This window comes from Monoraphidium neglectum (genome assembly GCF_000611645.1).
Source record: "Monoraphidium neglectum strain SAG 48.87 unplaced genomic scaffold scaffold01249, whole genome shotgun sequence".
Classification (NCBI taxonomy): Eukaryota; Viridiplantae; Chlorophyta; class Chlorophyceae; order Sphaeropleales; family Selenastraceae; genus Monoraphidium; species Monoraphidium neglectum.
Window position 1 is genome coordinate 1 of NW_014012379.1, and position 15,515 is coordinate 15,515.

The following is a 15,515-nucleotide window of genomic DNA, read 5'->3' on the forward strand; positions in this document are numbered from 1 at the left end:
GTAACAAATCAAATCAAACAAATCAGACGCGCACTCTCTCAAAACCGCTCTGTTTGTATTTCTGCAGCGTGATTTCGGTTTGATTCACAGTATGTTGGGTGCCTTCCACACTGGGGGGCTAGTCTGAAGTTAGCCCGTGTTGTTGGTCACACTGGTTGGTCTCAGTGGCGGGAGGAGTCTAGCCGGCCTAGAAGAATGTAACAATGCAAAGCAAAGCAAAGCAAAGCGCATTTTTGTAAAACCGATTGGTCACAGTGACCGACAAGAGGAGTCTAGCTGGCCTAGACAATAGGCAAAGCAAAGCAAAGGCGCGCACCACCCCCGCTGGTCGTAGGGGCGGGAGGACTGTAGCTGGCCTAGACGATTGCAAAAAAGCAAAGCTAAGCGAAGCAGATCGAAGCAAAAAAAGCGCAGCCAAGCAAAGAAGGGCAAAGTACAGCAAAGCAAAGCAAAAGCGCACCACCCAACCCCAGCCCTGGGACCCAGGCTAGACATATGTGCTGTTTGCTTTCATTGTTTTATCTCGTCGTCTCCGATGCTGTGTGTGTTTTTCCACGCGCATACAGTTGCTTGTTGGTGTGTGGCGCCGCCGTCACCAGCTAGCGCGCTATTTTTTAGCGATGCCTTACTGGTTTCAGGCTGGTTGATCGCAGTGGCAGGAGGACTCCTCCTGCCTACACTCGGAGTCTAGCTGGACGAAGCGAAGCGAAGTACACTGGACGATCAAGGCCCTGGACAGATACCGTGTCAGAGACTCTTCCAAAGCACGCAGTGTCGTCTAATGTGTTACAGTGGTCGCTGCTCAACTCTGCTGGGGACGCTACCACATCTCTTGGAAGTGTGTGCGATGCATGGGTTGACTCACCGCCACAGCTGGAAGCGCAGGACAGTCACTTTTATGTGCTGCATTGCTTCGCAACCTGCACAAGGCTGAGGGGGATCAAATGGCCAGTTGGCTCGTTCTGCCAGCAGGCACAACAGTGGATTAAGGTGACTGCTGAACTGCTGGCAACAAATGTCAAGAAGCAAAGCGTGCCACAGTGGCAGACATGTTACCATACGTAGTGCGTGGTGGGTGGGCAAAGTACCCGGCGTTGGTTCAGCAGAAATGCTTTGTGCGCCTCGGGTGGCTTTGACAACGCTTTTGCCGCAATGGGGATCTGCTGCAGCAGAACTGGCGACGAAACATAATAGTTGAAATTCATTTGGATGTTGTGGTCGCCAGCGCAACAGTGGCTGCAATAGCGACACCGGTGTGATAGCGGGCAGCCTGCTGGTATGGAAGCCCTTCTTGCCTGCTGCCCACGGGTTGTGGCCACCGAATGGCAGCAATGGTTGTGAAACAAGTCTGATGCGCCAGGAGGCGGTCACTTTCACACCCAGGCCAACCAAAAAACGCCAGCCTCGCTCATCAAGCTGGCAAGAGCGTGCTGCAGGTGCTGCTGCAAGATGCCATTGCAACATGACTCGCAGCCATGATCGGCTCCGGGACACCCCAGACAGCCGCGCGCAGCCGGCACAGAAGGCAAGCGGAGACAGCCTGTGTGCATGACGTGAGCGCACGAGTCGACAAGCCCAATTGACACACGCACGTCATTCCAGAGAGGCCCTGAGCCCTGAACCCTGAAGCCCCGTGTTCAGTCCAGGGCGTGGGTGACGAACTTGAGGTACCGCAGCTCCTGGCAGGCAGCGGGGAAGGGGTGGTCCTCCGGCTGACCATACACGCCCAGCACCGCGGCGGAGCGCCGCGCGCGGCCCACGGCCGAGTCGCAGATCTGCGGGGGCGCGCGCCATGCAGTCCGCAGGTGTTGGGCGTACGGCGAGGTTTGGGTGGTGCGGTTCAGCCGGCAGATCATCGCGGCTGCCTGAGGCCGTGCAGCCCGGCTTGAGGGAGCTGCACTGCTTTCGTTGCACTTGGCACCCTACACACAGAGCACGGCGGGGCATAAGGGGCGCCAGAGGCCGACACGCTCTTTCATCAGGAGCACAGCGCGCAACGCATCCTGAGCACAGTGCCCGGGCGCGCCTGGTGGAACAGGGGGAAGTCGATGTGGCTCGAGCAGGACGACAGCGCCAGGATGCCGCCACTGGCAGGTTGGTAGGGGAGGATGTAAAGGGAGCGGATTCATGGACAGAAGTAGGAGGGCGGCAGCTAAGACGAGGAGATGCACCGCACAGGGCTGGTTGCGAATGGTTGAGACATCGATAGCCCCACTTGCCGCCCTGGTGCCTTTCAGGGGTCCACTTATCCTTGATAATCTTAGCAGAGGAAACTGCTGCAGCGCTGCCAGTATGCGCGCGACCCAGCAAACAGCAGAGCAGCCCAAAGTTCATCTTGCACGATGGCGCCCAATGGCTGTCGATCAACAAAGCACCCCTTGCTGCTGGTGTGGCGCTTGGCGCACCCCGCCCACCCCACCCACCTCGCCGTGATCTTCACTGCCGCCGCAAACAGCCGCTCGTAGCTGGCTGTGGCTTTGGTGACGCTCTGCTTGCTGGGGGCAAATGATGGCGGGTCCACGATCACCTGGGGCGTTCGTGAGAAATGTTTTTTGAGGGGGAGGGGGGGGTAGGGCTGGGCGGAGGTGCAGCGGGGTGTGCAGTGTGCAGTGTGCAGTGTGCAGGTAGGTACCTGACGAGGTGGACTGGTGAGAAGGCGGCTGCAAGATAGACGAGGGAGCAGGCGAGGCGGCGACACACGGTGGAGCTTGGAACGCAGTATTGTTGCCTATCACAAGGGCTGTCGTCCAGGGTGCGGCTGCCTTCCCCAGTAAAGCGCGCTGGTGGAGCCCTCCATCGGCCACTCCCTGCCCCCAAACCTCGCTGCACCCACCACGTCCCACGCCTCTTTTGCCGCCGCCGCGTCCTCCAGGAACGCAAAGCAGTCCGCCGCCACCGCCGCGTGGCGCCCCGCGTCCAGCCCGTTGAGGCCCCAGTTGACCTCCGCGGACGCGCAGGCGGGCGCCGCCAGGTCGACCGAGGTGACGTGGGCTGCGCCCGCAGCGCCAGCGTAGGCTGAGAAGCCCCCGGTGTAGGCGAAGAGGTTGAGGACGCGGCGGCCGCGGGCAAAGGGCTGGGGGTGGATGGGGGGTGGTTGGGGGTTTGAGTGGGTGGGAGCGTTGGGCGCAGGCCACGTGGGAGGTGGGGGTTGAGGGGGTGATCCTGTCGTCATCAGTGCCGTATGGCATCTGCCAGGCGCAGGCCGCTCAAAGGACTTTAGAGTCATCACTCATCAGACAATGGTGGTGCATATCACGGCCGGGACCACGGTGATGGGCAGATGCGAGAAGAGGCTTGAAGGGCTGCCAGTTGGATCATCCGCATGACTCCATTGCTGATGGTGGTCTTCCACGGCCAGATTGGCAGATGCCCCGGCAGCCCCCCTCTCCTGCATCCGCCCACCTGCATCCGCTTGCGGTTGTCCCGTTGGTCCAGGAAGAAGCCCGTCTTCTGGCCCATCACGACGTCGGACTCGAAGCGCACCCCGTTCTCAACAAACACCACCGGCCGCGCTGGGCGCTCCCCCAGCAGCAGAGCGCCGCGGCTGTCCTCGCCGGCCCTTGGGGCGTGGAACATGGGTGCAGGGGCGAGGGAGCGCGCGAGCGGGGTCGTGTGATCACAGGAGGCAGGCCGGGATTGAGCCCGCACGCAAGGCGCCTTGGAAAAACAGGTGGCACCACCCAATGGCCGAGAGTCTCAAGCTGCCCCTCCAGGCCTGGATTCAGGCGGGCAGCGCCGCCTGCGGTGCTCCGCATGCCGCCGATGCGCCTGCCCTGTCACCCGAACCATCCGGTTGCTTTGCACCGTTGCTTTCGACGTTTGCGCGCCCGACCATGCGTGGCGCACCTGTGTTTAAGCCAGACACAGTTGAGCCGGGGCAGCCGCTGCACCAGCCACTGCGCGATGCCCTTGGCGTTGTAGAACCCGGCCGGGCCCGCGCCGTCCAGCTTGACCACAGCGGTAGACGCGTACACGTCACACACCTAGGGGTTCATAGATATGCATGTGAAGGGGTGTGTGTTGTGTATATGTTGCTGGTATGCCTTGAACAAGGGTCTTTGGGGATGATTCCTTTCACTTCTTCACGGCCTTTGGGGTTGTGATGGGACAGGCAGGGGGCTCATGGCTTCCCAACGCCAAGTGCTTCCCGTGACCGGCAAGGCAGTGTTCCCGCTTGCACTGCCAACACAGCAAAGAGCGCCGCGGCACCCACCAGGCCTGGCAGCCCGTCCCCCTCCCCGTTGACCAGGCGGTACCCTGCAGCAGGAGTCAACGGCGCACGCGAGGGGAACACTCAAGGCAGCGGGCACCATAAAGCCGCACAAACGGACCTACACGGCATGGAATGCGCCTGCTGTGCAAGCCAACCGCACGCGTGGGCGCCAGCTTGGCCTCCAGGACAAATACGTGAATACACCACACCCTGCTTTGTGCCTCAAAGCATGCCAAGCCTGTGAGAGCCTGATCGCGGCGGGGCCCACAGGCCAGCGTGCACGCGCCCACCGTCGGTGTCTGCGCCCTCGAACAGCCGCTGCCTCATCGCCACCGCGCGCTCCAGCCGCGCCGCCACCAGCGCGTCGTCCAGGCGCCGCTCCCTGACAGCCACCGCCCTGAACGCCAGCTGGGACCCTGGGGGGAGGAAGGGGTTACGGTGAGTTGGGGGAAGGAAAGAGGGAAGGCGGGGTGTTGGCAAGAGGGGGAAAGCGAGCCGCCGCTTGAAAGAGTCCCCAGCAGGGCAAAAGGGCCGAGCAGGCTGGCTGCAGCAAGCACAGCTGCATATCTAAATATGATGCAGCGAACGCGCCACAGCATGGAACTTCGCAACCCTCTGAAACCAACACACCAGGGTCGTAGAAGCCCTTGGCGATGATGTCACCGTCCTTGGTCTTGATGAGAGCCATGGACCCCGGCCTCGCGGGGGGCAGCTCGCGCAAGGAGTCTGCGTAGAGCCAGGGCGACCCAGCCTTGAGCGCGCGCACGCGGTCCCTGGGGGTGGCACAAGCGGCGGCAACAGCGGGGTTTTGATGGTAGCGGGGTATCGTGTGGGTGGCCCGCTCCAAGCTTCAAGGCAAGGCAACGCGGGCCGCATTTGCAACAGGCAGGTGCACACCCCGGGCACAGGTATGTGTTCTGGCGGTCTGCGCTCACCGTGTCAGCGTCAGGTGCACCGGCTTGGCGCCGATCTCAGCTGACAGCAGGCCCATGATATAGGTCAGCACTGGTCAGTCAGTCAATGTGGAACGGCGTCTTGAGCTGGATCCCACACACATACGACGCTCGATACTGCGCCGCCGCCTGCCCACAGCACCTGTCCTGCCTTTTGACCGATGCAGGCCCGCGTCCCTGATGCACCAAGCTGTTATAAGTTGTATGCCTGCATGCTGGGTGGGGTGCTGTAGGTCGCTCGCCCTGGCCCAGCAATGATGGTCGGCGGCAGCGGAGGCGGCGGCGGTGGGGCGGGAAGGCTGGCGCGAGCGAGGGTGGTGGCCCGAGCGGGATTGCTGTAATAAAACCTGAAGTGGCTTTCAAGGTATTGTCTAGATGCCTACAGGCTGTTCCAGTCGATGCACACGCACAGCATGCAGCAGGTGCCGATGACAAGTGAGACTGGGAAAGGCTATCTTGTGGGTTTCAGGATTTCAGTGCATGCAGCATGTTTGTACAATCGTAAGCCTGAACGTGCGCGGCCTGATAGCAAGCCAAGATCATTTTTGCATTTTGATCGAAAGGACAACAGCCAACACGCCCACACTCGCCTGAGTTTGTGAGGGACAAGATAGTCACACAGCGTACGTCTAGCAGCAGCGCGTGGGGTTCGGCTCCTGTGCGCGCCCCATATTGCGGCGCCACACGCCCCTGGCCCCCGCTAGCGTGAGCAGCAGAGCCTCGCAGCGGCGCCCATGGATCACATCTGGGAGCCGGTGAAGCCCTATGGCGTCGTGGCTGCAGGCGCTCTGTGCGGTGCAGGATGGTGAGAGCGCGACTCCAGCCATGCCGACCCGCCTGACAACTGCAGTGCTTGAGGACGGCATGAGAGCTGCAGCGAGTCACATCGGGTCATCCGTCACAGTGCCTTGCCTCTTTGAGCGCTTGTTGTTGTGATAATTTAATGATTCAAAACAGGGGCACTTGCCTCGTCTGTGAAAGCCATCTGTCCCGAGCAGTCATGCAGGGCTGCTAACTGCTCCATGCCCTTGTTTGGTGTTGGGGCTCGTTTTGAGCCTCAGGAGGGGTCCTGCACTGCCGCCTGTGCAGCGGTGTGGCTGCGAAACCCCGCATGCCCTGAGCTCTGCTGCGGCCGCCTGCCGACGCCTCTTCCCCAACCCCATGTCAGCAGACCCTGGAAGCCGCAGCCGTGGTCCTCCCATCCACCCTCTGCACCCCTTCCCCTCAACACAGAGTCTCGCACGCTCACTGCCTCACACACACCACGGCCCCCAAGGATGGACCACCTCGTCACCCCCCACCCCAACATCAACCCACCCACCCAACCGCCCCACAGGTGGGTCTTCCTCGACGCCCTGGTCCAGTCAGCGTCCAGGTCAGCACCCTTTGCCTGGTACTACTGCACCCCCCTTGTCCTGGCAATGCTGGGGGTGATCCTGCTGGGCGCGGTCGCCGGCCAGGACGACGGCTCCTCCCTGTACATTGACGAGGGGGACGCCTGTCGCGCCAAGTGCACGCTGTTCCTGGCCTACGTGATAGCTTTCGGCAGCATCTTCCTTGGGACCACGCTGCTGCTGCTGGACAAGCAAAAGGGCGAGGACCTGTGGGCGGCGGCGGTGAGCGTGGGGGTGGCGTGGGCTTGGGGCGGATCAACATTCGGGCACATGTCGGACGCTTCTGCTTGGGCGCAACCGGGGATGTCATGCAATGGGGCGGGGCGACAACTCACTGGCTCGGGCAAGGCTTGCCACTGCAATCTCTGCACGCGCGGCGCCTGACACTGGCGTCTCTCCCGCCGCCTCCGGTGACGCGTGGACTCTCTTCGGATGTGCCCCCTTGCTATACGCCTACCCAACCACCCTGCCCCATCTCGCCCCTCCTCCCCTGCAGAGCGCCACTATATCTGCCACGGTGCTGTCAGCCAGCGGCCTGCTGCTGTGGCTGTCTAGAGGCGCAGAGGACAGCGGTTACTCATTGCTGGGGTAACCGAGGGTGGAAGGGGCCCCATTGTCTCCACATGTGTGTTGGTCAGCTGTGCACGCGCAACAGCGGCCTCGAACCACCCGTTTATGGCTTCTCAGGTGGTCCTGAGGTGGCAGCGATGGCTGCCACTTTTGTGAGCGCCCCCTTTGATGCCGCCTGCCTGGTGGTGTGTATCATATCACTTGTGTTGGGCGGAGTGCCTGAAACATTCCCCCTTTTGTCGATATACAAGGTGGCAGGAGCAGCCTGGCTGTGTTCAGCTGCCACACAACAGTTATGGTGTTGCCATGTGATTGTAATCACCTATTAAAGCGAATGCGATGAGTAGGGGTAGCCCAGGTCAGTGAGGCGCCAGGCGACCTTGGTTTTCCTCCCAGCTGGGACGGACCCCCGCCATCATGGCCCCAATCCTCGCCTATGGATGTTACTGCACCATCAGAGCACAGTGATGACAGCAAAGAATAGCATTCTGATGTGACCAGCAGTCTGCAAACTCTATGAGGCTGGGGGCAAGCGGTTGGCAGGCGCAACTGGGGGCACATGCCCTGCTCGCGCCCCGAACGAATGCTGTGAAGGACGATTTTGCGGTTGCAGGAGGGGAGGAGATGCCAGCAAGACCGCACCGGCAGTGCGGCTTCGGCTGTCCTCATCAGCAGCCTCAACACCACGTGCGTATGGTTGAGTAACGAATTGATATATACACTGTAGGACGCACGAAAAGAGAAAGCACGCGTACTTTTGCTTGCAAAACAACAAGCCAGTGAGACCACGATGGCTGAGCGCGTGTCAGCATTACTCAATGTTCCAGTAATCGAGCACCTGCTGCAGCGTCTCCCGCCCCCTCAGCTTCCGCAACTTCACGGCCCACACCCCCGCATCGCCTGAGCTGGCGGCACCGCTGCTGGGGCCCCCGCTGAAGCCGTACACTGCAGGGGAGCTGCGGCTGTTGTAGCGTGACGCCATGCTGAGTGTGTAGGCACCCGCATCCAGCACCATGACCCAGTCCCCCACCTCGCAGCGCGGCAGCAGCGCCGCTGTTGCGAGGCGGTCGCCTAGGGTCGAAAATTCCAGGCGGCAAAGGAGGGGGGCATGGGAGGTTTTGCAGTATTTTTGCGGCTTGCTGGGTGCAGTTTCCACATGCGCCCCCCTCATCAAATAACGCTCGCGTGCAGGCCATTGCCCGTCCCTGCCCCCCCACACACCACACATGCGACGCTACGTGCACGTCTCCACGCAGCCCTGGGCCCAAGCTCCCTGAGCGCTGCCGCCCCAGCACCCCAGCGCCCACCCTGGAAGCATAGTGGCCCCGCGATGTCCTGGATCTCAAGCTCCACTCCGTCACCGGTGAGTCCACCAACGCTTACATCACCGCCGCTGACGTCACCGCCGCCGCCATCTTCGCCGCTGCCCGCTCCCGCGCTCGAGCGCGGCTCCTTGGGCGCCCCCCTGCTGTCGCACACGCGCACGCGCATGCCCCACGTCTCTGGCATGTAGCAGGCGCGCATCAGCAGGTCGGCGCCAGCGTGGCACACGGCGATGCCTGGTGGCGCGGCGTCAAGAAATGCGCGGGATGTAAGCTGGACACTGTGGGGTGCGGTGCTGGGAGTAGCAGAGGTTTGCCTGGTGACGAGCAAATCAGACGCAGACCCGGTCGATAGCTCATCAACAGTGCTGCAATGCTGGGGTTGTGGCTGCGGCCCCAGCAGCGATGCCAGCTGCACAAGCCGCATCCGCAAACGATCCCCAGGGGCCCAAGGGCGGCCCCCTATCCGGTGCCGCTCACGCCTGCCCCCTGAGGCCTTGGTGTACTCCACGCGGCTCACGACACAGCCGGCCTTGGCCAGCAGGGAGCGGCCGTTCTGGGTGGGGTGGGGTCGGGTGGGGTGGGGTGCGGTGGAGTGGGGTGTTGGAGAGGAGTTTGGTGCAGTGTGGGCCTTTCCCGCCAGATGAAGAGCTCTAAGCGCAGCCTTTTTGAGGGGGGGGGCTGGGGACGGTGGCGGCAACTTGTGCGCGATGGTGGTGCTCATGTAGGTCGGGGGTTGTCAGTCCCTGCATTGATGACCCAGTTCACAGCTGGTGCTGACGCCCCTCCCGAGGCTCCCACCTCTGTCATGAGCCGCACACCCCGGTCGGGGTCGAAGAGCGCCGGCACGCGTCGCCTCAGCAGCACCACCTGCTCGTCAAACCGGGTCCACACGGAGGGCGGTGCCGCGCTGACCGCGGCTGTACCCTCTGCGGCGCCATCCGTGTCGGCTGGAGGCACTGGGTAGGGCCCGAAATCGTCTGTCTGGAAGTCCACGCTGGGTGGTGGGAGTGGGGTCGGGGCTGGGGGGTTGGATTAGCAAGAGGGCGGGCGGGGCCAGAAGCGCAGGACGGCATGCCAGCTTGTCAGGTTGCCAGCTTGTCTTGTTGTCGGTTGTAATAGCGGGCTGGGGTGTGGTGTCAGATGTGTCACTGCGGCCGCCCTTACCCTTGCTGCACAAGCCATGAGCTACTGCTGCCCGCTCGAACCCCAATCTACTCCTTCTCCTCCCCTTGAAGACAAGCGGGTCCACCAGCACACACATGCGACTCGAGGCATCATGCAGGCAGCAACCTGAGGCCGCCGCCGATGTCCAGCACCCTGACCCTCCTGCCGCCGCAGGCAGCGTCGATGTCCTCCAGTAGGCCCCACACCTTCGCCGCGCCCTCCACGATCAAGGACGTCGGCAGGCCCTGCGACGACGCCGTGTGCCCAGCGCATGTGAGGGTCTCGCGCATCAACACACTATACACACACACACACACACACACACACACATGGACACGAGGGCGATGCTGCTCGCCAACACACGTCTCAAGCCGCAGCCATCGGCCTATCACCATGGGGCGCGCTGGGCCCTGGTTCTTGTGGATCCGAGCCCAGGGCAGCAGCGTAAGGAGGCATCAACATCAGCCTACGCGCCCCAAGCTCAGGGCCGCCCCACCTGTGACCCAACGTGCAGGTGCAGCATGTTGAGCCAGGGGTGCGCCACAAACGCGGCAACCAGCTCCTCGCGACACTCTGACAGGGGCAAGCCAAACTTGGAGACAGCGCCTCCTGTTGACAGCGCAGCGATAGAGCCGGAGCCCACCTGGCTTGTCCGGTGTGTGTGTGTGTTTGTGTGTGTGTGTATGTGTGTGTGTGTGCGTGCACGCGTGTGTGAGTGCGTGCGTGCGTGTGTCTGTGTTTGTGTGCAACAGATGGGCAGTAGCACGTTCCACACGGCGGGGGGCAGTACACGGGCAGGGGCTGGGTCAGCGGCCCACTAGCAGCTGGGTCGTCTTACCACAAGCCGCCGGCCTCGGCGCAGCCCCTATCATGATATCAAGCCCTAAATTTCCCCCAAAAGAACGAGCGTCCTGCTGGGTGTGCCCCCTGCAACAAGCTGCGCGCCCTAGCACAGGCGTGCGGGGCCGGGGTCCCAGAGTTTGAAGTTCTGCTCTCCTCACCTGCGGGTTGATGCGCAGGCCCACAGCCAGTCCGCCAGGGCGCTCCAGCCACTCTGGGTGCGCGGCCACCAGCGCCGCAGCCCTGGCCAGCTCCTGGGGGTCGCACAGGGTGGGGTGCAAGGGGGCCAACTAGGCTAGGTCGTGTGTGTGTGTGTGTATGTGTGTGGGGTGTGTGTGTGTGTGTGTCTGTCTGGGTGTGTGTGTGGGGGGGTGGGTGGGTCTGTGTGTGGGTATGGCAGAGGCAGACGGCACGTCGTATTTCCACGACTGCATGAACGCTCTGGCTGCTTGTGTGACATGTACAGGCGGGTGCCAAGTAACGCTGCTCCGTGCGCCACACACCCACACGGGGAACTCAAGCAAGCCGGACACAGCGCGTGCCGGGGGAGCAAATACTCACCGCCGGCCCTAGGCCAGGTCAGGCCGCGCCAGGCGAGGCCGAGCTGGCATCCGTTTCCCGGCCGCCCACCTGGAAGTTGTCCAGGTTGGTGGGGACGCCCCGCGCCAGGGCAAACTCCAGCTCAGCGGCCGTCTTGGCCGGGGAGTCAAACACGATACGGTCGGGGGGGAAGCCCACGTGCAGGGCCTGGGCCAGCTCCCCCAGAGAGGCCACCTGGAGAGTGGGGCGGAAGGGGTGCAGAGGGTGGGGGGTTGGGGGGTCGTGTGCGACCTTGCGTGCCATAACCTTTGTAGGGGAGGGCACACAAGCATACGGCACGCGCTCACGCCCACCGCCCTTGGTCATTGCCGAGGAGCTCGAGCCGCGCAGCACCTGCTGAGGCGCTGGGCTGGGCTGTTCTGTTTGGTGGCCTCCGGCAGATGCTCGGCCACGCCGGTCCACCCACACCGGGCAGCTCCCCGGTGCTGCTCGTCGATGCAGGCACGCTCTAATCGCGCACGCGTACAGGAGACACTCATAGGTGGGCAAGCATACTCGTACGCACACCCCGCTCGCCAACACACACCGCACCTCCGCGCCCATGCCTGCTTCCAAGAAGATGCGCAGCACCCCGCCCACGGGGTTAGCCTTGACCGCCACCGTGTGGAGCGTGTCCTCGGGGTAGCCCGCGCCATGGCGCAGGTGGGCGATGGTCGCCTCAATCTGCAAGATGGGGGGGTGTTTTGTGTGAACGCAGAGGGTTCAAAGTTGGAGGGGCAGCGGGGTGCAGCAGGAGGAAGGGGGAGCGGGCGCGCGGCGTGCAGCGTAGTGGACCCGGAAGCACGATCAACGCGCCAGCTGCCGCTGCGGGGATTCAAAGTTTGCCCAGCAGCTTGTTGCGCACGCGAGCAGTCTTCTGCCAACTCCGTTCGCTTCTGTTCCCACGCCTTGGCTTGGAGCCAAGGACTTGCATGAGGGGACGCACCAGGTCGACGTCCATAAGTATGGCAGTGGGCGTAAAGTCGAGCACGTCCTCTTGCAGGAGGCCTTCATGGATCGCCGCAGCCAATGCCGCCGACCGCCTCTCGTGCGCCGCTGCCTGGAGGCCACGCAGCCGCTTCAACGGCTGACCAGCTGTTGCCGTCATGTCAACGCAATCCAATGGGGTATACCGTAGCTGCGGGAGGGGGCTGTCCTTTCGGGCTGGTTACTGACAGAACACGGGACGACGCGCGACTGGGAGGAAGAAGAGAGTCGCGGATTGCAACTTTACGACAGTTGTACTTCCAGATATACGCTGTAACAACAAGTGCTTGGCTGCTGCCATACAGTATATCGTGTGTGATCTTGGATCGAACCGGTGAGCAGGGCTCGTGCTCTCTATTATCCAAACACTGCGCCTCATCACTCTTTTCCTCGATACAAGAGGCCTACCTTGGCGCCAAAAGGCTGCGTGGCCAGGTGTTGCAAGCACTGCGCAAAATCGGCGGCATGGGGAAGCTCATCAGAGACATGAGGGTGAGGAAGACGTCCGTGTAGCGCCAGCCGGTGGCTGCAGCCAAGGCGATTTTCGGGGTGCTGCGCAGCAAGCGCGCCGAACGCGTTGCGATTTGCATGCGATGGCCGCGTGCAGGACTCGTTTCACAACGCCAGCGCCGTGAGTGCAGCTGGCATGTTGCTTGGTTGTCAAAAGATTGTATAGAGACTGTATGACAGCCGACAAAGAGTGTGTAGAATACGCAACGCAGTGTTGATGCCCGTCCCTGGGTTGTCCCGCCCCATGTGGCGTCACTCATGATGCAATTGCGCAGGGCGTGTCGCGACCAGGCGCCGTGGCGCAGTTCAATAATGATGTGATGCTGGAGCTGTGGCTCTACATGGTGAGGGGGCAGCTGCAGGCGGCGCACGCCGACGCGGCTGTCACGCCCAGGAGTCTTGCGCCGCACCACTCCCCAGCCCTGCGGGCGGTTTACCCAAAGGATTTTGCCCCGCTCGTGAGTCCCAGGTCATCCTTTCATGGAAACCCCCCGTTCTGCCCCGCCTCCTCACCCCCCGCCGCCCAGGCCTACAAGCACGGCTGCGCGACCAGCGTCTCGGTTTTCGAGCCGTCAGGCTTGTTTTTGCGCATGCAGGACGCGGGGCTGGGGTGGGCGGACTTTTGGGACACCTTCCCTTACGAGGTGGGGCAGAGAGATGGGATGCTGGGGCGGCGGCCGCGGCGGCAGCCTCGCTCGCGTCCAAGCAGGCGGCTGCTGGTGGGTCCGAGCGGCTCTAGTGATGTGCTGCATTGCAGCTTCTCGAGAAAATTGCATGCAACACCCAGCGGCGGCGGCGTGGCCTCGCTTTAGTTATCTCCATACGCCCCCTCCCCCCCGTGTGCAGCTGAGGGAGCAGGGCACCTGCCTGGACGACGACACCGTCGATGCGCTGGGTGGGCTGCTGGACGCTGGGGCAGGGCTTTACTGCTGGCGGGTCCCTCCTGCTGCGAAATGCTGAATGCACGGGCATGTGTGCACTCACCGACACACACCCTATACACCCTTACAATCTGGCCCCCGCACTCTTTGCTCCCACCCCAGGCCTGCTGGTGCGGTCCCGTGCCAACAAGCGGCGGTTCGAGCGCCACTTTGCCGCTGCAGACGCCGGCGTAGGCCCTGCCCTCAACCCTCCAGTAGCTGCTGCAGGCGTTGCGGCCAGCGCTGCTGTTGCAGCGTCAGCAAGCTTGGGCCCCACTGCGCAGAGACGGCGGCTCCACGCGCGCCGTACAGGTGGCGCACCCATGGGCGTGTCCACGGCAGAGGCGGGCGTGGAGCAGCCGCCCGCAGGGCTGTTGGCGCAGGGAGCGTCGCCCGTGGATCTGTTTGCGTGGCTGTGCAGCGGCTCGGCGGCTGAGCAGCAGGCGCAGCAGGACACCTCCGAAAACGATCAACAGCGGGACCAGGACGAGCAGCAGCAGCAGGAGCAGGAGGAGCCGCTGCAGTGGGAGCAGCGGGAGCAGGAGCAGGAGGAACAGCTGCAGCAGGAGCAGCAGCAGCAACAGCAGCGGGCGCAGCGGGAGCAGCAGCAGCAGCAGCAGCAGCAGCAGCAGCAGGAGCAGCAGCAGGAGCAGCAGCAGCAGGACCAGCAGCGGGCGCAGCAGCAGCGCGAGCGGCAGGAGGCGGTGGTGCAGGACCCCTCGCAGGCGGCACAACAGCAGCTGGAAGGCGGCAGGGAGCCTAGGCCGCAGCGTTCGCGAAGACGGAGGCGGCGGCCTATGAGCAGGGGCCACGATGTGACCGGCGCTGCGGCAGGGGAGGACGCCGGGGAAGGCAGCAGCGGCAGCGAGCGCGAGTGCGATGACGACAGCAGCGGCAGCGGCAACGACAATGCGCCAGCGCCGTTTGCTGCTGTGCACAAGGCGCTGACGGCCGACGATGAGAGCCTGCTGGAGGCTGTGCTGGGGCTGGTGCCGTACAGGTGGGGCGCGCGTGCCGCCCATGGATGCTGGGGGCCGGCGGGCAGTCTGTGGGTGCGGAGGGGGGGGGCAGCCGCCTGTCAACAACAGGTGCTTGCAGCCTAGTGAGCTGTGAGGCCTGTCAACCGCATCTCAAGGTGATTATATGAACAAGAAGCCCTGGCTACGGGGGTTTGCCCTACGCAACATTTGGCTCTGCCCGCTTTCCGCTCCGCGCTTTGTACCGCGCAGCCCCCTGTTGCGCGACTCGGCCGCTGCCGCCGAGGTGCTGCGCGCCGTAGCGGCACGCCACCCCTTCCCGTCGTCAGTTGCCGAAGCGGTTGCAGCCGCTGCAGCGCACCGGCCTGCGGCATCTCGGCCCGCTGGCCAGGGACGAGAGCCGCCGCCGGCCGCGGGCGTGGGCTCACGGCTGCTGCTTCTGCGTGCCACCTCGGGGCTCGCGCTGCAATCCATTGCAGCAGCCGTGGCCCTGCGGCTGTCGGGCCTCCCGCTGCAGCAGGCGGCCGCGGCTGCATCTCACGAGCAGGGTGCGGCGGCTGGCCAGGAGGCCGGCGGGGGGCCGCAGGCGGTTGTGATGGCACTGGAGCAGCCGGAAGCGACCGCAGCCGCTCAGCTGCTGTCGAGGACGCTGGGTGACGCAGCCGCCCCGGGGCCGCAGCAGGGCGTATCGCCGCCGCAGCAGCAGCAGCAGCAGCAGCAGCAGCAGCAGCAGCAGCAGCAGCAGCAGCAGCAACGTCAGCTGCAAATGCAGCAGCAAGACCAGCAGCAGGACCAGCAGCAGCAGCAGCAAGAGCAGCAGCAGCAGGAGCAGGAGCAGCAGCAGCAGGTGCAAGAGCAGCAGCAGCATCAGCAGCAGCAGCAAGAGCAGCAGCATCAGCAGCAGCAGCAGCAAGAGCAGCATCAGCAGCAGCAGCGGCAGCAAGAGCAGCAGCAGCCGCAGCAGTGCGCCCCGGGTGTGTCGCTGCCCCCCGGCCTGGCCTACCTGGTGGACATGGCCGGAGCCTGGGAGGACGCTGACCTGGAGATGAGGCTGGCGGTGGGGCTGATGGGGGTGGTGGGGGG

At 63.6% G+C, this 15,515-nt stretch overlaps 4 protein-coding genes across 4 annotated transcripts; 2 read left to right on the plus strand and 2 right to left on the minus strand.

The window, feature by feature from the left end:
- Positions 1 to 1,637: 1,637 nt before the first annotated feature.
- On the minus strand, positions 1,638 to 5,204 carry MNEG_7179 (putative SAM-dependentmethyltransferase; the record flags this gene model as incomplete). The annotated part of the gene is made up of 10 exons (XM_014044345.1): positions 1,638 to 1,775; positions 2,012 to 2,087; positions 2,424 to 2,527; positions 2,834 to 3,073; positions 3,403 to 3,559; positions 3,847 to 3,983; positions 4,214 to 4,257; positions 4,504 to 4,629; positions 4,844 to 4,986; positions 5,149 to 5,204. The coding sequence occupies 10 exons, from the start codon at positions 5,202 to 5,204 to the stop codon at positions 1,638 to 1,640; spliced, it is 1,221 nt and encodes a 406-aa protein (XP_013899799.1).
- Positions 5,205 to 6,587: 1,383 nt separating this feature from the next.
- On the plus strand, positions 6,588 to 7,152 carry MNEG_7180 (hypothetical protein; the record flags this gene model as incomplete). Its single annotated transcript, XM_014044346.1, has 2 exons — positions 6,588 to 6,782; positions 7,057 to 7,152. The coding sequence occupies 2 exons, from the start codon at positions 6,588 to 6,590 to the stop codon at positions 7,150 to 7,152; spliced, it is 291 nt and encodes a 96-aa protein (XP_013899800.1).
- Positions 7,153 to 7,941: 789 nt separating this feature from the next.
- Positions 7,942 to 12,146, minus strand: MNEG_7181 (diaminopimelate decarboxylase; the record flags this gene model as incomplete). The annotated part of the gene is made up of 10 exons (XM_014044347.1): positions 7,942 to 8,201; positions 8,438 to 8,689; positions 8,933 to 9,008; positions 9,254 to 9,322; positions 9,826 to 9,864; positions 10,116 to 10,262; positions 10,621 to 10,713; positions 11,090 to 11,233; positions 11,591 to 11,722; positions 11,985 to 12,146. 10 exons carry the CDS (start codon positions 12,144 to 12,146, stop codon positions 7,942 to 7,944), a joined length of 1,374 nt encoding a protein of 457 aa, XP_013899801.1.
- A 344-nt stretch (positions 12,147 to 12,490) lies between these two features.
- On the plus strand, positions 12,491 to 14,594 carry MNEG_7182 (hypothetical protein; the record flags this gene model as incomplete). Its single annotated transcript, XM_014044348.1, has 6 exons — positions 12,491 to 12,517; positions 12,811 to 12,879; positions 13,063 to 13,179; positions 13,382 to 13,430; positions 13,768 to 14,455; positions 14,591 to 14,594. 6 exons carry the CDS (start codon positions 12,491 to 12,493, stop codon positions 14,592 to 14,594), a joined length of 954 nt encoding a protein of 317 aa, XP_013899802.1.
- Positions 14,595 to 15,515: the final 921 nt, after the last annotated feature.